Source organism: Bemisia tabaci, chromosome 1, assembly GCF_918797505.1.
Source record: "Bemisia tabaci chromosome 1, PGI_BMITA_v3".
Classification (NCBI taxonomy): Eukaryota; Metazoa; Arthropoda; class Insecta; order Hemiptera; family Aleyrodidae; genus Bemisia; species Bemisia tabaci.
In genome coordinates, this window is record NC_092793.1 from 45,885,601 (window position 1) to 45,911,685 (window position 26,085).

A 26,085-nucleotide genomic window follows, 5' to 3' on the forward strand; every position below is an offset into this window, starting at 1 on the left:
GAGCACCCTGTATACGCTGTGGTCACTCTGACGTCATTCTGATTGCTAGCTGCTGGGGGCATCAGCACTAATCGGTGAAGTCTATGACGCACGACAACGTCCCAATTTTGCTCCTTCCCATTGGTTATATCAGAGACAAATTTTACTACGTCATCAAGATGGCCACCAAGATGGCGCTCTGATTATTTGCTTTTTGTTTGATGCTGTGAAAGGAATTCCTCTTTTCTCTTTGCATTTGCATTCGCCATCTTGCTTCTCTTGCGTCTCTGAAGTAAAAGCGTCAGTGTCCTTGTTAGAATTAACACCATGAATTGTGAAAATAATAAAGTTAAGTGAAATGTGTCGTCTGCAGCAACTACTATATCTTACAAACGGAAGAAATGTTTCTTTGACGGATTTTCTCCTTTGGTAAGTAACTTGATTTTCGACCACGAACGTGTCGCGTTACATATTCTCAGACCATCCTCTTCTCCATCATGCTGCGTTCAGCATTTGTATTTCAAAATATCACGTTCTCCACAGTTAATACCTTAGTCTTTTCTAATATTCTGTAACTATTGAAAGCACTTACACTGTTAATAGCATGGCTCATTAAACAGAGAGCAGCAGTTACATCATTAGACTCTGTCTGCTACCATTTAAAGCACTTGCATATGTGATCTTCCCTAAGAGCTCATGCTGTTAAAGTTCTTCACATTTCCGTCTAATGGGCTGTATGATGTGTTCAACTTTACCATAGCAAAACGACCTTCTTGAGTTTATGGATTTATATACTGGTTATTCCAATTGACGCTTCAAGGTCTGCCTATCTGGAGACCGTATTGCGACCAAACGCAGTACCAGGCACAAGTCAATCCTTCATGTAGCAATATTGTTTTAAATGCCTACTAAAGGTATTCAATAATTGAGAATTTTTCAAGAGTGCCCTTTTTGAACAACTTTATAGCCGATAGGCTGTTATCTCTATTAATTGTCTCAGGCCACAGCGAATATTATTATTAGCGGACAGATTGTCCAGAGATTGGCTATATGTAGGTTGTATTTCTTGTTTTTATAACGTTATTCCATATCAGTGGTGAATAGTTATAATGGTGGTGCCCATGCATTATTGAATCCTTGCCCTGATGGAGCCATGGAATGACGCGATGCAAGTAACTGATAACGCAAATCCCTTTCACCTTTGCCTCATGCGTCCTATCTATATATCATCAAAGATATTAGGTAGCGATAGTTTGCCCAGAATAACCTCGTGTGGGGGCAGGCTAAGATACTTCTTTTAATGCCCTTTGCCCCACCCATTTTTTGGGAACAGGCTTTCAGAAATGCCCCGTACTTCCTCTCTCCTAAGCTGCCCCCTCCTTTGTTACTCTACACTTCCTACATCTGCTGACTGAAGTTTTTCATATAGGTTTTGCTCCCATCGTTTGAATAAATCTTCTGTGGTCTGAGGACGCAACAATGATCCAAAAAAACTGTCCCTTTTAATCTGTGAGAGGTTTAACTGTACTGATTTTGGAGCGGTGGTAATAAGTTTTGAAGTTTTGTTTTTTTCATGAGTTGCTTGTCAAAGAAGCATTGGGAATCAATATCATCAATCCTTGAGCTTTCCTCTTGGAAGAGTGATTGGTGCTGTTTAGGTAATGTGTATCTGTAACTTATGTGTTACAGGTTCCATCAATAAATTAACTTCGGCTTCAGTGTAATCCAATAATCAGGAAGGGAAATAGATGAGTGAGATCAAAATAATGGGGAGAGAATAGGTACTTAACTTTTTTAAGTTTATGCATCCTATGACTGTATTTCAATCAATCCGATCATGGAAATCATCCTCAGAAAATTTAACTGGGGTGTCTTCGTTCTCTCCTTTTAAATATTTAGTACGAAGTTAGTATTCATTGAAATGGAGGGTGTTGTACAAAGTAAATTTGTATTTACTTTGCAAAGTTGGTACAAGTGAGCCGATTTGGTTAAAATGCAGGTCGAAGATAGGTTCAAGAGTACAATCAGTAAAAATAAACAAGAACAGGCAAACACTGTAATAACCATTGGCATCTAGCTACGAAGTTACAAAAATATTCATTTATCCTTAGGGCTTATTTTCATAATTATTTACTCCTTATGCACCTTCTGCCTTAGGAAGGCCTTATATGGCTTTATTATAATGCAGAGATGTTTGAGGAGGCCTTTAATATAGCAGCATTAAAGTAGGATTTTTCCAAACTTAGGATAAAATTGAAGAATCTACCATTAGAAATAGAGTCTTGCGAGGGATGTATATGATTTTCCACCATGCTTGCAAATTGCAGGGGGGAAAAATCAGGAATGTTATGAACCCACGGGTAGGTTCAGACCTACCTTCAGTTAGCAAGAATCATGGAGTTATTTCCTTCATATTTTGCAACCATCACAGAGCTAATCAAACCTGGCCCTCAGTCGCAATATGAATGCTACAACACCTTCCGAAAAAAAGGAGTAACAATGAATACGACCATGAACATGTACTTACCTGTTCAACACCTTTGACTTCGGCACTCTCTGGAAGTATGCCTAATCCATCTTATGGGGTGTAAATTAGGCACAGTCTGTGCATTTTTGTCATTTTAAGTAATATTTTATTCACATCACTATGTGGCATCAAACTTTTCATTGTAGAAATTGTTTTCGTCAGGCTTGATCAGAATTTTTCAATCAACCAAGTTATTGGGTTCAGTGGAACTTTTTTTGCGGTGGAGGTAGAATGAGGATGTGGCAAGTGTCAGGATCTCCTGTTTCGAGGTTAGAGGAGTTGACCGTTACATCATTTATTAGATGAGCTGATTGCTTTTTAAAACTCCGTTAATTTTCAATTGCCCACAGAGAAGCACAGTCGAAAATTTATTATAGTCAGCCTGAAAAGGATGTTCAATGTAATAGTCATTTTTTAGGCACGATTTGACGTAATGAAGAATGAGCTTGTTCAGTAATTTTTACTCTTGCGTTTTTTGCGAAGTATTACAGGAACCAAGGCAATTAAGTATAGAGGAGTGGCAGCATTTTACCAAAATCGTAGGAGAGAGGGGCAAATTACCTTTCTTTTTTTTTGGGGGGGGGGGGAGGGGCGTGACAATTTACAGGGTATCTGAGTGAATAAATTAATAGCATGATGAGGACTTAAAACGTTTATTTAAAAAATATAGTCTGTTTCTTTCCCGTGCCTCTTGGTATCCATTTTCCTCATTTTTTGGCCTTCTGAAACCCAGAAGGTGGTGGCACGCAGGGAAGTTTTCATTTCGAAGCTACAACAAGTAAATTCAGGTCTAATGAGGAATTATAGAAACTGCGATGGAGTTCGGTCTTGTCAGCGTTTCCTTGCAGTAGGCACATTACTCACCGATTAGTAGGCCCGCGTACATTTGGACCGTGTTAAGCAGAAAGGAACCAAGCCACCTTAGCTATTGCCAACTTTAATTGGGCAACATAATTTAATAACATAATTAAATTACATGGAAACGGTTATGCGGATTTTTTGTGCAAATTTCTGTGAATTTCCTGCTTAGCACGAAGCAAATTCCTCCAAATTTTCAAAGGAATCCGCAAAAACGTGCTCTTGTAAAGAATTAAATTACCCAATTAAATCTGGCAACAGCAGATGTGGCTTGGTTCCATTCTGTTGAACGCGGTCCATTTCTACGTCACGACTAGATCTGAAGGTGGCTGCCTCATTATTATCTTCTGCATTTTCTCCATGTAAGGTCACAGAAGTTTTCCGGAATTTTCTGAACGATATGAAATCACAGAAAATAAGCTCCAAGTTGCGTATTTTGAGCTCCATCTAAGCGCGTATCGCCAAGATAGCAGAGCAAGATGATCCTTGATCTGGCTGTGTTAGCGTGCCTTGATAACATCTGCAAGGATTTTATGGACGTTCGTGGCATAGGCATCGCTCGCAATTAGCCGAAAGAGACAACTCGAACGCGGTGGCAATGATACTGTTAGCCGACGTCTTGGCTTCCTTAGCGATGCGCGTCTGTATGACATCTCTCACAACGCAACTTCGAACTCACTTCAAAGTATTCTATCTCGTTAAAAAAAATCCGAGAAAATTTCTGTGAGCAACGTGTCCTCTACTCGTCAAAAACGCAAGAATGGACAAAAATTACTGACGTAGCTCATTCCTATGGTGACGTCAAGATTTGTAGCGTCAAAGTGAAACCGTCGTCAAATTTCAAGATTCTCTCATGCACAGAAACGAGGATATTGCGTTCATCTGGTGATTTTATGACGCGCGCCTCGCGGCTCTAACCTCGGGAGGAAGCTAAGTGCTGGCAAATCTCCGCTTTAGTCGCCAAGTCCCACTAATAAGCACTTCATTCCTGCCTTTCGGCCGAACGCTCGGCTTTTCTTCTACCTAGGTCTTGATTGATGACGCTGGTCAACAGGTCGGTCCGCCAAAAAGTGGATTTTTAGCGCTGATTTGTGCGGCTTTTCTCGAAGAAATTTTTTTTTTTTTTTTTTTTTTTTATTATTAACAAGTTCTCAAGAAATGGGATTTTCTTTCTTACACTTAATTGGGCGTTTCCAGTGAAAATTCAAGTAATCTGCTGGACATGAAAAAACCAAGGTCATTTTTGGGCAGCCAAACATATATAACAAATTATGTCGTCATGAGTTCTAATGTCAGAAATTATATTTTCGAATTTCCTCTTTGTTCTTAACAGCTGTCGAGGTTTTCCGTTCAAATTCTCCTCTCCGCCTGTAAGCATACCACACATGGACTGAGAGGGTCATTTGACGGGAATAACTTCGATCGAAACAGAGGGAAAATTTGATACGTATTTCACCGTTTTTACGTTTTACATAATACCTAAGTACATGGCTTCGATTCAAGTCATCTGAAACTTTCACAGAAGGGGCCGTTTACGCTAAATCAGGCCAAGGTTTTGACCCTATCCCCTCAAATTTGAATGAAACGTGGTACACTCATTCTCCACGGCAATTTCAGCAGAAAACTGTCAATTTAAATTTTTTAAATTTTGCGTAACTTTCCTTAATAATTCGTGTTTTCTCGGGAGAAATTCGGCAATATTCGAGTGTTCATGAGGTTTTTTTTCCTTAGCATGCCTCTGCGTGGCTGGCACTTAATTGATAACTCATCTAAAGTAAGTAATAGCTTCTCGGTATCGGTAGAAACATTTAGAATAAAGCCAATCGGCGGATGCAACTTAATAAACTTCGGTGTGGGCTTGGGTTGCATCGCCAAATTTGAAGGCGAACCACTAGCGATGTTGTTTTCAAACTGTGCGGGACGCGGCGCTCCAATCGTTTTACGCCATACTTGGGGCCTGTGGCTGCTACGCGGCCGCCAGCCCCCAAAGGGAAACGTAAGGGAAAAGTAAACGTAAAAATCGCCGAACAACCATATTCAAGTTAAGTTATTTAAGAGATGAATGGATTCAGATGCCGACGGGTGTACGCGAAAGAAAGCGTATATATCTGTGATTGCAATGTTGTGAGCCAGTTTTAATATTTTATTTTTAATCAATGTTTTTTAGAAGCTGCACACAGTTTTTCTGGGGGGTTTATGCGAATTTTCTTAAATGATTCCAAATAATAGTTTGACGCGACACTTTCCTGCCTTCAATCTAATCCATTTTTTGTCCGAGTTTTTGAATAATTGCGATTAAAGATACATATTTTCCCTTTAATTATCGTAAAAACCGGGCCAAGAGTCATGAATTATGACGCATAGTCGTAGTTTTGCGGCGACTTCAGGGGCCAGGGGAGGGAACGCAGTGGAGTCATCTTCGCAGTGTGCGCCTTCAATCCGGCTAGCGGCAATATGCCTACATCCGTGGTCGAATAGTTATCTCGTCACGCCTGCCATGAATGAATTTAAATATCTATGCCTGCACGCGAAGAAAAGCGTATTTATCTCCGATTGCAACGTTACACGTCACCTCTCCCGTTTTATTGTATTTTAGGGTTTTAGAAACCACACACTATTTTTCTGAAGAGTCTGAGGGAATTTTTCGGAATTATCTCTAATTAAATCGTCGATTTCGACGCGATATGTTAGTTTGTTCTATTTTCTTTTTGTGCAAAAAAAAATTAAACATCATCCAAGTGTCTGAATCGTTACAATGAGGGAACATATTTCCATTTGGACGGAGTTAAACAGAAAGGAACCAAGCCACATCGGGATCGAACCGAGAAAAAGAGGCTTTAAGTTTAGCTCCTGCATAAGACTCAATGTAAAAGTTAAACTTCAAGTTCAATTTCTGCAAAATTTGCTCCAACAAAAACTTTGAATTTTTGGCGATAGATAGTAGAGCAGTGGTTGAGTTCAAAACCACTCATAACTCAATTTTTCCCGAAATGTGGGTTGGTTCCTTTCTGCTTAACTCAGTCCATTTAATCATGGTAAAAACCGGAGCAGAGGGTCAAGATTGATGACACTAGTCCTACTTTTTTTTAGCGCAGCGATTTTAGCCGCAAAAGCTAGGGTAGCAATCGTGTCATCTTCGCAGTGTGACGCGCCTTCAGTCCAGCTAGCGGCGATATGCTTACACCCGTGGTCGAATAGTTATCTCGTTACGCCTGTCGTAAATGAACTCAAATAATATCAACGGCCACTCTTACGGATTATTTCCCAACTCGACTCGCCCTTCAGTCGCATTTCCCTACCATTGACATCTACCTGGCGCCGCGCGGATGGGTCGCGAAAAAAAAACATGTCTTGCAGTCACGGGATGAAAAGTATGTAGCCTTTCCAAGTATGAAAGCCACATGAACCTTTCTTTCAATTTTTCTTACTCAGGCATAGACTATTTTACAATATCTCCAGGCAGTATGTAAATTAGGTTATTTGCAAGTTTCAATTTCATACATACATTTTCAGTGCTGCAAATGTTGCATCGCTGTTTTTAAATTAACTTTTCTCTTGTTTTTTATTTTTATTCCTTGCTTTTTTGTTGTTGTTGTTGTTGTTGTTGTTGTTGTTGTTAGAAGTCAGGGAATTTCAACGCTAGTGGTTAGGAAGTTTTTCCAAAAATATTAGGGAATTTTGTAAATTGATTAAACTTGCAACCCTAATTAAGGAGGTGACGGCGGAAGCAGGGTGTTTCAGTCAGGATGTATATTTACCTTTCTGAGCTCTATTTCTTCGATCTTATTGGTCATAGTAAACAAAAATGTCAAGGATTCTTTTTCTTTTTTTTTCTTTTCTTTACGAACATGGAACTTGCCAAAAGCTCAATGATTCATGACTATCAATGCGCACGCCTGAAGCTTTGGGTTTCCCTGATCAGCGTACACTAAAAGAGCCATGGGTTTCCCGTAGCTAACCTTTGGACCCGGGATATCCCCCCTCCCCCCTTCCCCCGGATTATTTCTCCGACCGCTGCAGCTAGTTGTTCGTAATTCGAAGACTCAGAATGCTCGCGCTCGTTGATGGCGTCATATCTGATCAAAGTTCGATTGCGCTCATCAGTGTTACGGCGCATGGTGGATCGAGTCAATAGGAGAGGTCGGACAAAATTTGGAAACTTTAAAAGCTCATAACTCCGTTTATATATAACTTCGAGGTTCTAAAAGTGGTTTCATCGGTTTCCTCATGAAATTTTCTTTTAGAAGCACCCCTTATAATTTCAAATGTGACGAAGTAAACGTTAAAATTTGCAGTTAGAGTGAAAAATTTCATGTCCAATCTCTCTGATTGACTCGATCCACTGTGCGGCATTGCATCGGTACTTAAAACCAAGATGACGTAATTTCGTCCCTACTCTGAACTTCTTCACACTCTTCTCTCACTCCTTTGCCTCGTGACATTTTCATTCATCCGAACCTAGTGTCTTCCACAGTAACGATTTTGGTGCTGTCAATTATTCTTTTCGCCGTTATTACTTGCTCAGTTTTCCGAAGTAAACTCCAGCAGCAACCGGTGTGCATCATGGCTTGCCGGTGTGGCATCGCGGCTGCGCCAAAAAATGCGGTCTTTTTATTGGCCGAGCGAAACTCAGACGGAATTGTAAGTGAGAAGTTTTGAAAATCCTTGCCTCAAGTGTTAAGCTCGATTCGAAATCTCGGTCACCTCCAGTTTTGAAATCAATCAAAATGAAACTGCACGGAAATATGCAGGTACACGAGATTTGCTCTCACCGCGCACCGTGGCGTTCTGCGCAGGGTGGTAAAATTTACTGAAAAATAAAATCTCAACAAACAAAATTTCATGGAATATTTTACTGGCATTACAAATCTTTCATAAGTTTCTTCCGTTTTATGTCACCCTGGCTCTGCGACGCCCAAACGCGAGAGTCCCTGTCTTCGTAAAGATTTTTAGGGTCGGAATCAAAACTGGTATATAGACAAGAGAGATTCCCTGCTTCGTCAGAATCTGGTGGATCACTCAAGAGAAGGGATGGTTGACTTTTATCAGGTCCTTTCACGCTTTTTGGCGTTTTCATCATTTGGAGAAACAGGGAACCTGCCCACCTTTCATTGAATTTCACTTAGTAAAGAAATCACGAAAATATCAGGGATTTTAGGGTTAAATCCTGATAGTGGTGTAGAAAGGCAAAATTGCATTCATATTTTTCGAAGCAGCCTGCATACATTTTACTTTAGGCTGCCCTCACATTGTACACTCAAGACTTCTGGCCAGCCCGATGGCTAAGTTTGGCTAACAATAAGCCCGAAATGCATCCAAGCTAATAAATTATTCTTCAACAACCATATTTTGCGTGTTTCGGTATACTTTTTCCTCGTCTTCTACACAAGACTTCTTTCCCTTTACATCTTTAAGTGAGCTTTCACATTGCTGTGACGTCACATTTTTATCGCAACGGACCGCGACCGGATCAGTCGTTCGTTCGCGCAAGTTTTGCACCCCCGAAAAAATACCGGGGATTTTGGTTTTTGATTGTTTCTCATAGATCAGTCTATTTGAAAATTTAATTTTTTAAGCGTGCCAGTAGGGCTCGCTTTTTAAAATCACTCGGATGTACCATAGTACAGCACACAGATCAACCAATGCTATTCAACGGGTCGTCCAAATACTTTTTTCCTCGCACCCGTTTCTTTGTCTTTGAACCATTACACTGTCAAGCCCTGATGGTCTTTTACCAAAAAATCTAATGAACTGCTAATTGGAAACCCTTGAGAACATTTTTCTGTCAAAACCGTATTATTCAATTTGACAGAAACCTCATAGGAGCTTTCTTACGCTCGGAGGACTCAACTCTAGAACCTTCTTTCCCGCCAAAACTCTATAGCCAATGAGCGTCTTGCACTGTAAGTGCAATCTGTGATGAGCCTCGTGACTCATTATACTATGTACTAACCATGGCCCCTGCCGAAATCCACTTAAACCACTACAGTTATCTCGCGATATAGCTTTGGGTGTCCGGTTTCGAGCAAGGCAATAAAAGACGGCGAGGCGATTAACCGATTAACCATTCACCGTGATGCCAGGATCCACCAAATTTTCTCAAAAATTGTTTTCCGTCTATTTAGCGAGTTTTTCTTTACTTTCCGTTGAAGTACAAATAAAAAGAGACCTCATTTGTACAAATCGGCCGAATAGGAGAGAAGTTACAGTTCGAAATCCAAAGAGATTAACTGAACGCGATTTCGATGCACGGCAGTTCGCCCAAATCACGGTCGTGCGCAAATGCCGCATATCAGCTTAAAATCAAGATAATTGGACGGAATCTTTAAAATTAATTTACATTCAACGTTCATGAATCAATATTTTCTCCCAAATTTAGCAAAAAGTACCAATTGATGCAAAAAGCAAAGACGTGAAAATAAGAGGTATTTGTCCAACATTTCAGTTATTCGGCACGCTTTTCCAACATACTCATGTTGGATTTTTTCTTCTTGTTTTATTATTAGTTCAATTCGGACCGCGTTAAACAGAGAGGAATCAAACCACGTCAGCTATTGCCAAAATCAATTGGGCAATTTAATTTTTTACATGAAAACGGTTGTGCGGATTTTCGTGCAAATTTCAGTGAATGTTCTCCCTAGTACGAAGCAAAATCCTTAAAATGTTCAGAAGAACCCGCGCAAACAATCTCTCGTGAACAATTAAATTACCCGGTTTAATTTGGCAATAGCTGATTTGGCTCGGTTCTTTCTGTTAAACGCGGTCCATTTTTACGTTACGACTCGACCTGAAAGTGGCTGCCGTGAAAAAAAAAAAACGTTGTCATTCTGGGTTTTTAGCCATCAAACGAGGTGAGAAATTAGGGACGTTCCATTTGTAAAATTAAAACCACTAAACGAACTGCCAAAAAGCTCCTAAGAATGTGGAAACAGGCACAATTTTTAGGGCCCCCAGGTCGAAAATTAACGAGGTAAGAAGAGGAAGGTCCTCAGCAGTAAGATCTAAGGAAAAGTTTTGGAAAGCCGGCGGGCGAGGGGCGATTACGTAGAAGCTTGAAAGCGCCACCACCATTCTTGCTCTTTGCGCATCATTTTCTTCAAGTTTGTTTTTCTTTTCTCTAGCATAAAATGAATTGTTATTAAAAACAAAATGTCGGATGCTGGTTAAAGTGAGATTTTCATTCGAACAGTTGTAATGTTGCCTTGCTAAGAACGGTCGATAGCGGGATAGCCAGTAGTGTTTCCTGATCCAGCGCGCAGCCCAGTCGGCAATCGCATCTTATATTCATTTTCTTATCAGCAAGGAAATGGCGACCGATCATATCAACGCGTGTCGCACTGTGGGGCTAGTGTCAACCCCGGGCCGCAAACAATGGATTTTTGTGAAGTCGAAGTCGCTGAATATCGATATTTGCAATAGATCCTCTGCAGTTTTTTTGAGTTGAGTACGTACGACATAAAACGCAACTTTTAATCGACTGTTGTCAAAATTTCCCTTAACACATCATTACTTACAAGTTACAAGATCACCAAGTTGAGTACTTACGCACTCTATTTTCATGTAACTTTATCGTAAATGAAGTATCGCTCCCTTGTAAGATTATTTAACTTCGCTCCTGAGAGCGTAAAACAGTTTTTTAGGAACCATTTTCGGGTAAAGGGACCTTACTTTTCGGAATAAAATATTTCTTGACTTATTTCAAAACCTCAGACGACGTTTTTCTACAATTTTAGAATTTTGGTCGTAGAACTTCGGAATTGATATATCCCTTAATTTTTGAGTTCTGTGGCTCAAAGTTGCGCACGAACTTCCAGATATCTCTTCTTCTCGCATTTGCCAAAACACAAGGAAACTAATTTCCTTGAAGACAAGGCCCTCTCTCTCAGATCCGGTTACATGATGCTCCTTTACAGGCGATGTCGAAGATTAGAGTTGAACTTCACTTACGGCAACATTAGGTGGAAGTATAGTGCATGCATCAGGGAGGGTGATTATTTTCCGTAGGTATAATATTCTTAAAGGTAAAGACAGTTTACCAACACAGGGTGTCTAGTATCAGGATTTCCCGATTCTATCGGGATTGAGGAAAAATCGGTCGTAAAATCAGGATTTGAGGAAAGCACTTGTTTTTAATCCTTAGAACTAAATTCTATAGTTCTGCTTTTGCATACGCATATGCGAAATTCTTAATTTTTCTCCACAAAAAATCAGGATTTGGAAAAATTATGAAATTGGGATTTAGCAGTCAAAAATCAGGAAAAATCAGGGTTTCCTAAAATGAAAGAAAACTATACACCCTGCCACATCAAAACATTTTTTTTTTTTGTTTTGTTTTGTACCAATCTCAAAAAATTGTTAAGAGTTGATTTGAAGAATCCCCTTTTCTAAATACCAACTCGACAAAAATCCATTTTCTGCCACCTCAAGTAGACATCGGCCCCACAGTGTGTCGTGATTAATGATGCCTATTTTGTGATCAAATTACTGTGATACTCTGCTAATAGACGAAAGCCAGCTCGAAGCCAGCCTTGATAACAGCCCTAGTTTTTCGACCACATTTTCGTGGTAGGAAAAAAATCAGTGGAATTTCCGTGCCTAGAAGTCTTGATAACGTCTCGTGTCCACGCATATGCTTTAAGACAGAATAAAAACGAAAAAACCAAAGAAAATTGCTTGGCTCCTCTCCCGTGTTACCGAAGAGAGCAGTAACTCCCAAATTTTTGAGATCCAGTTTTTTTTCAAAATTCAACCAATATCGGTAACTTAAATGGACTGATCAATCCAGCTGAAACAAAAAATTAATGTCCTGAAAAATAAATACCTACCTAATTAAACCGAGGGTTATGAGAAAGCAGTGAGAGCGCAAGAATTGACGTCAGATCATTTTGATGTATTTCTGTTGAACGGAACTATGCGCACTGAGACATGAACCCTGAGACCCATCTTTTCTTTCTATACTATAAGCTCCGAAGCCTCCTAATTTTGCGAAACTGGTAACGCTTAGTTCCAGCGTTCTACCAAGCCGATTTTTATGATTTTTGCGGCTATCGACGGGCAATTGTCTCTAGATAAGCCAACTCTTTTCAGATTTTCAAAATATGGCCCAGGTTTTTTTATATTAAGTGGTAAAGTTGCGAATTCTCCCATTTAAACAATGTAAATTTATATTTTTTGTCATAGTTCGTTTGAGCGTTCTACCGGGCCGATTTCCAAGTTTTTTGCGGTAATCGACGGGTAATTGGCCCTAGATGAGCCCGCTCTATTCAGATTTTGGATATAGGACCCAGGTTTTTTTACAATCACGTTATAAAAGTGAGTGAATTTTCAGAGTGCTCCGGACTGCTACCGCTATGCGCGGGAGGATGCGCAGTGGTCGAGGAGGTTGCGCAGTAGCTGTGTAGCCTGCGCATCAGCTCTACACTTATCTACACAAGATTCGCAACACTTACTTCAAGACGAGCGGTGGCCGAGTCGTCAAAGACGTCGGAAGCGTCCACTCAGTTCATGGTGTGGGTTCGATCCCCGTCTCCCGATACACTTAATTATTACCTGATTATCAATATTCGTTGTTTTACTGCAATATTTCATCAAGCAGTCATTCCAAATCGCGCCCTTTAGACTTCAAAAAAAATGTTTGTTTCTTTATTCATCAAAACCAAAAATTATTCCATTCTAAAAGTAAAGTATACCTCATATCGTAATTTTTTAGGGGAAAACTAAATAAAACTAACACCGATAGGAGGGTAAAAATAGGGCCGCGAAGCGGCCCTGAGGCGCGGCGCCGTCAGGGGGTTGGGCCGCGTAGCGGCCAGGGGGCGTAGCCCCCTAGCAAGAATATACGCATAACTGGGTTCACGTCATAATGCATGTTCCGTTTGACAAAAATACGTCCATTTAAAACGGCAGGAAGTCCACATTATGCCGCGAGAGAACAGATTTTAATCGGGGGTTGAAAGAGCGAGCCGAAAAAGTACTACCACTGAAAGTGATGACTCTCGTTAGGTTTTTCGATCGATCGGTTAGAAGAAATCATCCTGAAATTATCCAATAGTTAAATACATTTTGACATCCTGAAATCATCCAAAAGTTAAATAAATTTTGATTAGCGCGTTAGCTTGACTTTTTCAAGAAGACCCAGCGCGTTGCAGAAAATCGTGGAGGCCTGCAATTTTTTTAAGAATCTGCCTTCTATTGAGCCCTTGTCCAGCGCATTCAGTAATAAATAAAGACAACGGCGATTTTCAGCGAAGTGTCAAACTATCCCTCCTAGATTTTCGAGTCAGCTTTCAACGTAACGTATTTTTGAGCTTCCCGCTCTTTCGACTTTCGCGAAATGTAAATATCTGCAGTTGTTGTCCACCTCTGGCGTAAGGGTATATCTCAATTTTCACGTGAGCCCTGTTTTACACACAATTCCATGATTTCTGGGGCTCATGCAGAAATCTAGACACGCCTTTACGTCAAAGGAGGGACGATAAGCCCCTGTTTGTCTATGAAAAACAAGCAAAGTAACGAACGCCTCTTATCCAACATCATCTCTCTGCCCTCCAGTTGTGTTTTATGACAAGAAACCTCTCCATCGTATAACTCGATGATGGAATACTTTTGTATACAATTTTCGGAAAACAAACTCATGCGCGGTAAATAAGCGAAATACCGAAAAACTGTCTCGCCTACTTGCAGAAAACATCACCTAAAAACCTTTCTTTTCTATTTTTTTCTTTTCTTTTTCTAAATGCGAGTTCGTTTCTTTTTTATTAATTATCAAGATTCATCGAGTGATCGATTTATCGAGGACGATTTAATTCATCGCTAATGAGATTGCGTAATGATACAAATTAACCGATCGTTAATCGATTGGGCATCAGTAGCTCAAATTGCGTCCCTCTCGAGCTATAATATCGATGAACAAATGACACACAGCAATGGAAGTTGTTCAGTCCCCTGGGCCGACCGTTTTCGATGGAAGGCAAATTTGCTGCAGTATGTCGATGATGGTTATTGTCACTCCGCAAATATGCCCTAGTGTTATATTTATCATGCGCTTGACGTAAACGACTTTGATGTTCGATTTTTAATGGCGATACCGCATGAAAGCTGTCAATAATTTTCCCGTGTGTCATGATCTGGTATCGCGTCGCCATTCTGCTTTCGAAAACGCATGACGCATAATGTGCGAATAACTGCCGCCAAATATAGATTGTATTCGAGACATCAGTCGGGTGAAATCCTATCGATATCGATAGCGATTGGTTCAAAACATAAACATAGCCTCAAAAGTTAATTGAGTACTCTGATGGAATGGGGGTTTTTTGTGATGGATTTTTTATTAGTATGAGTACTAATTTTCCAAGAGTAGTGAAATTTCGTTCTCATTTTCAGCTTTTTTGATTAATATCCGAAAATTTTGGTTTAAGGTTATACTCTATTGTTCTGAGCCAAACGATACATCGAACCACTATCGAACACGATCCATAAGTGAATCCCTAATCGTTGATCTCATTATTTGTCAAGACGCGGAGTGAGTACCAATGCCGCTCATGATAAGAAAATGCAGCATTCACCGAGACCAATAGGAAAAATTATTCTGTGTTTGAATATGTATGTTCAGTCTTGGAATTGTAGGAAAACGTTCTAATTTTCATCGAAACTATATTTAAAACAAACGGAGTATCTCGCGGGTGACTTGATTCATGGCCGTCTATCAGTTACGTCACGCCTCAGGTGGGAGGAGTCTAACATCGTGTGACGTCAGCAAGGATCGATGCAAAGCGCCGATTTTCTTACCAAGAAGGTGTCGCGATAAAAGCCGTTTTGGATCCCCTTCCTTGAAATCTGGGAATTCATGTACTACTCACGAGTTGAAGCCTTGAAATTTTTGTAAATAATCAGACTTTGGGCAGCACGACTCTTGTCACGTAGATAATTTGCCTAAATGTAGGCCAGATGGTGGATTTTAGCAAGAATTGCGTGTTTTTCATTACCTATTCAGAGTCGTTTTTATTGTACATTAAGCGCATTGTAGAAATAAAACCGGCTTTGTGTATGTTATGCAGGAGGGTTTATGGCAGGTTTTCAATGTAGTTTCGTTTTAGGTAGATGGTGCGCTCATTGTTATAGTAGTTTTTTAGTCAAACGCATACTGAAAGTTGAGCAAACGGTTAAGCTGGTGCACGTTGTTTACACATTAGAATCTGAATTTGAACTACATAAAACGGGAACCTAAGAAACGCGACGATTAGAGGCGCGGGCAGTGCCGCACACGTAATGCGTGAAGTATCCATGCAGTCTTGTAGGCACTGATATCGACACGCAATGCGGGAAGTATCTATGCAGTCTTGCAGGCGCTAACATGCGTTTAGCGCCGATCGTAGTGTTTAGCGCGATAATTTAAACTCGAGCAGCATTTTTCAATCGACGGTTTTTATTTTTTTTGCACAGGTACACTCTAACTGATCATTCGTCATTTACTCTGATAAAAATATTAAAAAAACAATACAAAATCCAAACGATGTTCGTCTCCCTATTTGCAACTGGTAATGATCGACAAAAATTTGAAAAACTAGAAGTGGAGTTTGGCGGTGGAGAAATACCTCTGCGTGAGAAAGGGTAACGGATTGAGTAAGCGTAGCGGGGGGGGGGGGGGGGTGGAAGGGGTAGCGGACACACCCAGCGTTACATACCATCATGCGTTTTGCGATACTCTTAATCATTTTATGCAAAGGAGGTGTGTAAATAAAATAGAGACTCTTCACGCGACAATTACGTTCCTAACTTCGGCAATTACACGCTTCACCCTCTCCTGAATCTTTCCAATTATTTTACTTGAAAATTGTAAAAATCGTACCTTATACGAATTATTTATCATCTTCTGTACGTGGCAGCTTTCCCAGATGTGTTATTTCCGGGATCATTCGATGAAAACGATCAGAATCATGACTCTTAGTCAGGGTGTCTACTGGTCCGGATTTTCGGGAAAGTCCGGAAATAGTATTGATTATTTACGGGCGGTCCGAAAGTACTGAAACTCACTGTGTGGCAATTCCGCAAGAAGGTCCGGAATTTTTTCCTTTATACCAGGTGTGTATTTTAGTGAGGCCTGGAAAGTATGCAATTCCCCGCGCGTCGATTCTTAGAGTATTATTTGCCCTCAAGATTGCGATTGAGCCGTCAGTTTATATCAAGCCATCAATGAAATTTTTTGTCCATACTATTTTTGTCGCAATTCGAGCGAAAATGTCCAATTTCCGAAATTCGGCCAACCAAGGTACTGAAAAAGTCCTGAATTTTTCTTTGAGGAGGCACTGCATTTCCGGGGAATGTACTGAAAAAGTAGTGTAACAGTGCTGATTTTTGGCCATCCTGTTGCAGTAGGCACCCTGATCATGATCATCTTATTGCTTTTTGCAGGGTGACAAGTTATTGCATTTAAAAATTCCCTGACTTATCATATATTTTGAACGTAAAAATTCCCTACTTTTCCCAGGCTTTCGGTTTTCCTTCGGCATGGTTTCCGACGGAAATTCTAAGCGCGAGGCGCAAATAGTAGAAACTGTATTGGTCGTGATTTGCGGGATTAACATCTATAATGCCGTGGTGGAAATATTTTGCGGAAATTTGCACTATTTGGCAACGTTACCTGCTTCAGCACTCGTTCGAACTTCGAGGATTTCATGGTAATCACGAGTGTAAGAGCTACGTAGAAAACCCTTGAGAAGCAACAACCACACTCATACGTTGTGCTTAAGAAAGTCAGGGTGCTTGCAATTTTTTGTGTATGCATCAAGGACAAACCAAGGACTAACAATAAGCGCGAGGCGCAAATAGTGGACATTTTATTGGTCGCGATTTGCGGGATTATATCATCTACATATAATGCCGTGGTGGAAATATTTTGCGGAAATTTGCACTATTTGGCAACGTTGAAGAGCACGAATGGTTGCATCCAGACTTAGTCGTTGGAAAAATCGGAGCGATCCCTTCAAACGGTTAAAATTCCTGCTCACTCCCCTTCCCCCTCCCCCTAAATAGGTGTCCTTATTTGGATGTCATACTTAAGTGAAAAGTGCTTGCTCACTTTCTTTTGCAAGACCTCCTTCATTCATGGCTCTTAAGTGGAAGCTTTCTGAAGGAGAAAAATTAATTAGGAGTGGAGATAATTGTAAATGCGGTGACATCTTTTATTACTAGTCTCCTCTCATTGTTTTTTACTTTTTACTTTCTCATTCCGTTTGTTTTTCCTCTTTTTTTCCTTTCGATTGACAACAAAGTCCGTAGTTTTAAGTTTTTCTCCTTGACATTTGAGAGTTAAGTGTGCCAGTAATCTCCAAACCATTCTCATGCACTCAATGAGTAATATTCTCAGCTCTGCAGATCCATATTGATTGCAGTGCTTAATATGTAGTGCTACATTAAAAAAAGTTAAATCAGCAGAACATCGTGCGCAGTATGGGTGCGATGTTTTGAAGATTTTGCACATGAGTAAATAATTATATGCGTCTACTTGGCATCTCTCTCATATGGAAATAAGCGTCTGTATTATTAGTTGTATCTCCATTTTCATTTCGAAAAATGGTGGACTTCCATTCATTGTCGTGCTCATCATGTTACAGAGTTTTGAAACCATTTCCAGTGTGCATTTAAACCAAACAATCAGTGCGTTGCACCCCATGTACAGATATGCAAAAAGACTTTCGATAGGTAAAATCACCAAACAACCCCCCCCCCCCCCAAAAAAAAAAAAAAAAAATTCAAAGCAGTTTAAAATGACCAGTTGCGCGGTCAGCATAAGTTTCAGTGGGAAATTCGAAAATGCAAGAGATCGGATATGCAAGTAATATGCTCAGTAGTGAATACCTATTTGCGTACTGTACTGCACTTATTTACCGCGATTTTTGAGCGGTTTACCCCTGTCTAAGATTATTCATCTATCTATATTTTAACACCAAAAAAAAAAAAAAAAAAAAAAAAAAAAAAGTCAGAATACCTCCAGCAACAGGATGGGAGAATAGTGCTGGAAATTTACCTGTATCTCGCGAGTTTACAAGACCCAAGAATGAAACAGTTTTGCCATTATTCAATTTTAACCATTTAATGAGGCTATTACAAACTACAGTCAGAGCAAATGCGATCTGCTTTTCATGGAAAAAGCATTAATGATCAAGATTAGTGCATTCATTAGGAAAGTCCAAAATTTATTCTCTATCTCGCAATTCGCAACTCTGGAACACCGCAATGGAGACAATGCGTAGATTTGCACTACAGTCATCGATATGCCCTGCAGACCGATTTTGTCCGCATCGATATCTCAAATCGATGCGTAAGAACCCGCGTAGATTGATGAACAGCCTCAGATCGCATCGATAACCAACAAATCAAAATCGAATATTCGATCGTTAGTTTCAAAAACCACCCGCGGGAGCGCTAACAACCACAACGACTTTGGGTTTCGATTGATTAACTTTTTTTCACTCTTTATTAATGCCGTTATCGACTTGAAAACAATCGGCCCGTTGGCCTTCTTTTCCTGACAGTCGCTTCATGAGTTTGTCTAACGTCTTGTTTCAGGTAAAATTGGAACTCAAAATGTCAGACGCACAAGCGCAGGCAGCTGAATACGAGTCGTCCTTAGGGGACTTGACGGTAAACAGCAAGCCTCTAATCAATGTACTCACAATGCTCGCAGAAGAGAACATTGCTATTGCTCCTTTGATCGTCAAAGCTATAGAAAACCACATCCAAACGGTAATTTATTCTTTTTATTTTACAAAATTTCCTCTCACACTTTCCGCTTCCAAAGTTACCCATGAATCCTTAGTTGCATCAGAAGATAAAAGCACTAGAACCAATGTCGATTTTTTCCACTTCTTGGGGAAATGCATGTCCGTCCATTACATCCAAGTTAAAAGTGTCAATTCTTCGATTGTTTCCAGAAATCCTAGTTTAGTTCTGATGAGATTAAATTGATTCTGAAGTATCTCTGATCATGTTAAAAGGATGCATTTTGGTGTATGCTAAATTTGCTCCAGTGAAATTCCATAATGATATTTATAGTCTCCTGAGGTCACAAAATTGTTCATTTAATTCGTATTGATGAGTCCCATCAAAAAAAATTAAGTACATATAAAATTGTGCTGCGAAGTTAATCAGCTTGTCCTTTAAGAAGTATTGATATTACAGTCTATCGATACCTTGTAATCTCCGTGAAGTTTTACTCGTAAAAAATTCCAAAATAGGTACCACCTGCACTAGAAACACACTACGAATATTTTGGAATTTTTATGGAATGAAATCCTGAGGAAGTAAGGAATGAGGTGTTTACAGGCCATGCTATCAGGACCTACCTTTTTTGGGACTAACCACCTCTTGGCAGCAGAATTGCATTTGTTCATGTTTTTTTTTTTTATATGATATCATAGGCTCCAAGTAGTGGTTTTATTTGTCTCCTCTGAACGTACATTTATACTATGAGAATATAAATTATCACCATTCTTTTAAGTCATCAAGTGATTTTTCCTCTTGAGGATAGGGAAGACTTAAATTGCTGTAGAAATCAGCATAAGTAGGTAACTCGTTTTATTTCTGGAATATCAGATCTCCATGCAGAATCAATTATTTTAAATACCTAACGACCTAAAAGGAACTTTCATGACACCTCCAAAATGATTATATGAAACAATTTGATCATGTATTTAGTTAGCAGTTTATGTAAGTAAAAATTTGAAAGCTGCATAAAGCGGCAAAACTAAGGCTTTAAAAAACCAAGATTTCATGAGTATGTTTCAAGGTTCCAACAATCCTGTTTTTAACCGGACGAAATAATAATAATTAAAAATTCATTCGTTTCTGGAATCATAACAACTAAGTAATGTATCGTTTGATCATTGGTCTTTTCCTTCAACCTTGCCAATTCCAACAGTTTTTGAAGATATTTCACTTTTTGATGAGATCAAAGTTTCAGTCTTTTTATAAAGTGTGTTTATAATTATAGGTCTCTGGGGATGTGAAGTTACCAGCTCTGTATTTAGTGGATTCAATTTTGAAAAATGTGGGCAAAGATTACACAAATCTGTTTCTGCGGAATCTTGTTTCGATGTTTTGCGGAGCTTTTGAAAAGGTTTGTAAACTGTCTCAGCATTCATTTGTTCTTCTTTTTGTTTGTTTGCTTGTTTGTCTTTTTCTTTTTGCTTTTATAACTACCAATCTTGAGCTATGAGAAGGGGGAAATGATGCGCTGTACGATAGAAGTTTAGTGGCCCAGAAATGCACTAGTGGGTCTGTTCTACACCAGAGGCACAATCATCTGAGTCAGCTATTATTGTGTACACTTGCAATATTGAAATTATTAGAAAAATATATTCCTAAGCGCACCATTTGCTGCATAGTTCGTTTTTCTCGCTATCTGATCTGTGTTCAAAATATCTGTTACTATCTCCTTCAGAAGTTAATTGCAGGCTTCCCGCCATAAGAGTCGTTTTTTACGTGAGATTTGGATGGGAAAACATGTTACATTTCTTTCAGTGCTGGCTAGTGCCCCATTCTTCTGGTGCCTTTTTTTGCAGCTTTATTTCTTTACTCATTATTAATGATCTCTTTTTGATCAAATTCAGGTGGACGAGAAGACAAGGTCTCAGATGTTTAAATTACGTTCAACTTGGACGAATGTGTTACCACCTATGATTCTTTATGAACTTGATACCAAAGTTTGTACCATCGATCCAGCCTGGCCTGTGGGTCCACCGCCTCCTATTCCGCATATCGCCTCTAGCAACAATCGCATTCATCTCAATCCAAAATTTTTAAATGCAACTGTAAGTACGATGTAACCTTCATTTTTAAATGGCTGGATCAGCTCCTTGTAGATTTTTAGTTTCTTTCTCTTTATTTAGAATTAAGTAGAATAGAAGGTAGCCTGGACTATTATCATCCCTATGGGTGGTGTTTACCATATATGACATCATGAAACCTGTTGGCAAGACAATTCTGTATTTAAAATAGGGTTGGATTTTGAATGACGAAGACAGTCGTTTCACACCAACAATTTAATTAAAAAGAAAGAAAGGGATTGTGGATTCGCTTGATGCCATTTCGTTACTCAGGCTCATGACAGTGCAAGAACCTAACTAGCTTGAGTCAAGCAATCTGACTGTTTCAGTCTCATAAAAAATTATCTAGCAATTCCAAGCTCATGAAGGTTAAGGTAACAGAGTATTCCCCAGTTATTTCTTCCTTTTCTTATCGAATACATTACAGAAAGAAGGGGACATAGGCAAAAACCTAGTTTTCAGTAAATTGAGTTTGAAGGTCTACTTTGTTTCTACTGACATGCAAGTGATAAAATTGCACAACCTAAGGTCAATTCTGTAGTGGAATATGTTAGAGTTTGAATTAATCGTAACCTTTAAACGGCAATGTGAACATGTGTTCCTGAAGATAGCAAAAAAATGTAATCGAGTTTTGTCCCCTTTCTCCGGCAAACAAATTTTTAGGAGCTAATAATCATGAAATATTCGGGTTGAGATCAAACACAATATGTATTCCTCCAAAAATTAACATAAAATATTCTCCCTGACATTATTTAAGACATATTGTCATTAAAATAGAAAGAAAAATATCATTTTGAGAGGCCACAGATTGTCTAGGAAGTTGCACGATGGGTGGATCCATGATGTGTGTTCATCCTTCCCAGAATTTTTATTCATTCTCAAGTTAAATACCCTGAGTTAATTACTCCTCAATATTTTCGATGAATCACATTGACTCTTGGCACGATTTCTTTATTTGATGAAGGATACAGACATAACCGTGTAGGTAAGTATATATCCCCTTCTTCTGATAAACTCATCCAATTACAGAAATCCAACCCATTTCACCCATCACACCATTCATTTAAATTAAGATATCGCCATGAAACTTAATGGATGCGTAACTTAATGGAAACTTAATGACAATATGAGGATTCAAATGAGCCAGGTACACGCATGTCCCCTTTTTCAGACAATGTATTCAATTGTTTTCCTTTCGTTTGTTTTTGTTTGGTTTCTTCCATTTATCTTTTTGTGTACTAAAGATCTAAAATTCACTGAATGCTGAGGAACTCATATTGTCGGTGAAGTTTGTTGACCTATTTAATGCATTGTCGATCCTCCTTTTTTTCAGACACCCTCACCAAGTGCTGCACCTAGTAAAAAATCCATTTTTTCTCCAACTCCAATTGGAACTCCATCTGTCGCCAAAACCCCAGAACAAACCATGTCTGCCGAAGAATTGAAAATTCAGAAAAAGAAGCTGGCTGAATTAGAAGAACTCAATAAGTTTCTTGACTCAAATATCAAAGCAGGGCAGCAGCAGATAAAGTCGAAGCAGCAGGTTGCCAGTTACCCTGTCGGAATCACAAACATTGAACAGCTTGAGGTTAGTTTTAAATCCATTTTCCTTATGAGTCAGTGGTACCCATTTTTTCAAATTCATCTTTTGAAATTAAGGAGTGAACTGAGGCTCTTGGAATTTTCTCGGATTTTTACAAACCTTGTTGTGAAAATGCCGAAAGTGGAACAATATTTTTTGCGGGCTTTGATGGTCTAATGGCGGGAGAAATGACGTTTTATGATTGCCTGTACTCAGCTTTTATCTCCGCCTTACTACATCAACTCAACTGTCGGCTCTTGATTGGTTTGATTTCTTTTAAAATTTTGTTATATTTTGGAATAAAATTTGAGAGGTGTCGAGGTCTCAATTTTTGTCCCTTTAAACTTTCGTCAGGTTTTGAACCTCCCTGACTTTCAGTTTCCTCTCTTTGTAAGTCATTAATGTTTTTTCTTTTCTCTTCCTACATTAAATTGTCCCAAACACAAGAAAATTCAAAGAGGGTATGGAAAACATTAGGCGGTGACTTTCAAAAGTAATCTTCTTGACTTATTCTAGCTTTAAAGAAAGGGACAGATGTTCAAGATCATGAATAGAGAAGGGTGTCTTTAATTTTCACTTTACACATATTGCAATGACCACCGTCAACATTGTATTTTATTTTACAGAAACTGGTTGCCACTTGCGAAGCAGAGTTAGGAGCCCTCATACTAAAATGTTCAGAACTATCCAAGTCTCCCAAAAATATGGATGCTCTCAAAGAAGCTATGCTGAAGAAAAAGCTTCTGACCGATATGCTCAAAACGTTGAAAAGGAAACAACCAGTTTCTTCAGCACCACTCACAACAGTCACATCCAGCAAGCCAGTGGTTGCATCAACAGCAGTTGCACCCCATGCCTCAAGTTCCCTGGCAACAGACCTCAGTAGCTCTAGTCCTAAATCTTTGGCTGTCCCTGTTCCTAGCAAATTAGCAGCTTCATCTGGTCATAGGCAAGAGACGATGAATGTGGATGAAGTTACCTCAATCTCTTGTGACTCCACCTCGCTTTCAAAGGTAATTGGATTTCTTCTATAATTACTACTGTAAAACCTCAGTTAATTGTATCTTGAAAAAGGAAAAGAAAGATTCTGTTGTTTAACAAGTAAGGTCTTTGCTCCCATAGGGACCGATCAGATCAAAGTTAAATTACCAAAAATCGTTGGGTTGGAAATCGCCATCAGTTTTCATTCATCAAATAATTTTTCTCAAAAAATTTTTACTCTGTAAATTTCTAGTCACCTTAATTCTTTCCTTTAAACTGATCTTCTATTATTTTAGCCGAGACCAAAAATAGGAAAAAATGCGATCACTGTTTCAGTCACCTGCCAATCTGGGTCATGGCAGGACGGAATTTGAGTTAGACATGAGCACATATTTGAGTCTAGCATCCGCCCCCTTAGTTTAACTTTCACTAAAAACATTTTTACTTGTGCAGTATCTCAGAATATTAAGATTCCAAAGGTACATCTAACTAAAAATTAGGATAACAGAACTGCATCTGACCGAAAACTAGGATTCCAAAATTGCATCTGACCGAGTGCGTTCCAGCGAATTGCTGATAATAACTAGGGCAGTGGGAAAGAGAATGTCACAATATTCCCGTATTATTCATTACTTGCCTCAGAATGGCTTGACTGATTTTGCTTCATCGGACATGCCGCCAATGATGAATGGTGCCTGAGCAAGAAAACACTGGATCACTTCTGCTGCTTTTCTGATTCCCTTTCCAACGTATCTTTGCTGTCCTATTCTTTTTCCTTCTGATGTCCCATGTTCCATCACTATATGTTGAATTTCTTGTCCAATCGAATTATGTTTCTCCTATCTCTCTTGTGTTATTGCAGTCCTTGACCCTGTCCCAGTGTCATCAACTCTTCGTGTTAATGTCCATTTTCCACTAATCAAATATCTCCTCAGCATGGACCATGTGATTCCATTTGCATGAAAGTTCGTTGGTGCCTGGCAATCCTGTATCTAATTAAATGTGAACTGTCTGAGACTTAGATAAGAAAGTATTTGTGACTGCTTTCTTCTTTACTTGCAATAATTTGGCCAAAATAGTTGAAGATACGTATAAAAAATTCTTTGTGGTAAAAAATCTGTTTGTAAAGCAGACTCTAATTTAGTCAGGATTCGAGTAAACCTTGAATTATTATCATAATTCTTATGGGAAATTAACGGACTCAGGCAAAAAATTTGACTTAGTGAGAAATTCATTCAAGTGGCTTACAACTAAAGGAGAGCAGGATTGTTAGGTGCCACACTAGGGTCCCTGCAGTTTTAATGTGAGGAGAAAGATAATGAGAGGAAGGGAAGTCAGGATTGCCAGATGCTAAACAAGAGATTATGCAACCATGGTACACACTAAACTCTCTCAATCTGACAAGAAGTCAAGCAGTCAGTCAGTGTGAGCTGAAGCCTATAGATTGCATTAGAGTACCTATAGACAGAGTATGGCCATCCTTATCTTCTTAGCACAGCAAAGTTGTGCCCTTCCTTTAATTAGAGTACCTATATTGAGACAGTATGGCCACTGGGCCCCATGGAGAGGCTTAGGACCCAAAAATGGCGGTGCTTTGTTTTGGTTTTTGTGGATGGGAGGGGGGTCATTGCCAACTTTTGACGGTTATCACCAACCGCACTTGCTGCCAACCTTACTACATCTAAGATACTTTTTCTCAAAAATTGCACACTATTAGCCTTAAAAATATGTAAAGATGTCGCAATAGTGCATTTGAGTAAATTTCTCGTTACGATAAGCCAAGAAAACTACATTTTGAGTCATTTTGCATTACATTAATTTATGGCGTCCGCCATTTTTGGGTCACAAGGGCTCCATTCAGCCTAAGATGGCTGAGCCAATCAGAGTTGGTAACCCCAGTGGCCATACTCTCTCAATATAGGTACTCTACCTTCAATTGGTCTACAAATTATAGGCTACAACCATACATAAACATACATACCTATTGTTGGATAAACTTCTAAAATTAAAGCCAACCCTCTCACGAGAAATTACTCCAGATGCTTTGTTACCAACCCACTGTTTCTGGATTAACCCACTTTATAGTATTCTGCGAAGTATAATGTTAATGTGCTTCAAAATTAGTCCTAGAGTTTTTTCCTCCCTCTAGATGATTATATTTTTCATCAGATTTTAGTAATTATTTCATCAATTCCATCAAGAGAGAACACAACGGTTGCAAAGATTCGACATCATGTTTGTTTACTTACAGCCGTATGCGCACCGAATCAGCCTACTTTTCATGACTTATGAAAAACCGGCGCACAAATGACCATACTCTGTCTATGAAGATA

General features: G+C 39.3%; 1 protein-coding gene across 3 annotated transcripts in view; it reads left to right on the forward strand.

Moving 5' to 3' along the window:
* Positions 1-215: 215 nt before the first annotated feature.
* The window catches only part of LOC109038843 (uncharacterized), a 53,199-nt gene continuing 27,329 nt past the window's right edge, over positions 216-26,085 (forward strand). Inside the window, exons 1-6 of one of the 3 annotated variants that reach the window (XM_072301702.1) lie at positions 216-408; positions 18,932-19,108; positions 20,355-20,480; positions 20,974-21,174; positions 22,523-22,777; positions 23,398-23,784. In XM_072301702.1, coding sequence (XP_072157803.1) covers positions 18,950-19,108; positions 20,355-20,480; positions 20,974-21,174; positions 22,523-22,777; positions 23,398-23,784 — 1,128 coding nt within the window. In that variant the 5' untranslated portion in view covers positions 216-408; positions 18,932-18,949. Of the gene's footprint in view, positions 409-7,703; positions 8,006-18,931; positions 19,109-20,354; positions 20,481-20,973; positions 21,175-22,522; positions 22,778-23,397; positions 23,785-26,085 lie in introns of those variants that run through there. The other 2 variants (XM_072301686.1, XM_072301693.1) reach the window with 2 other exon arrangements.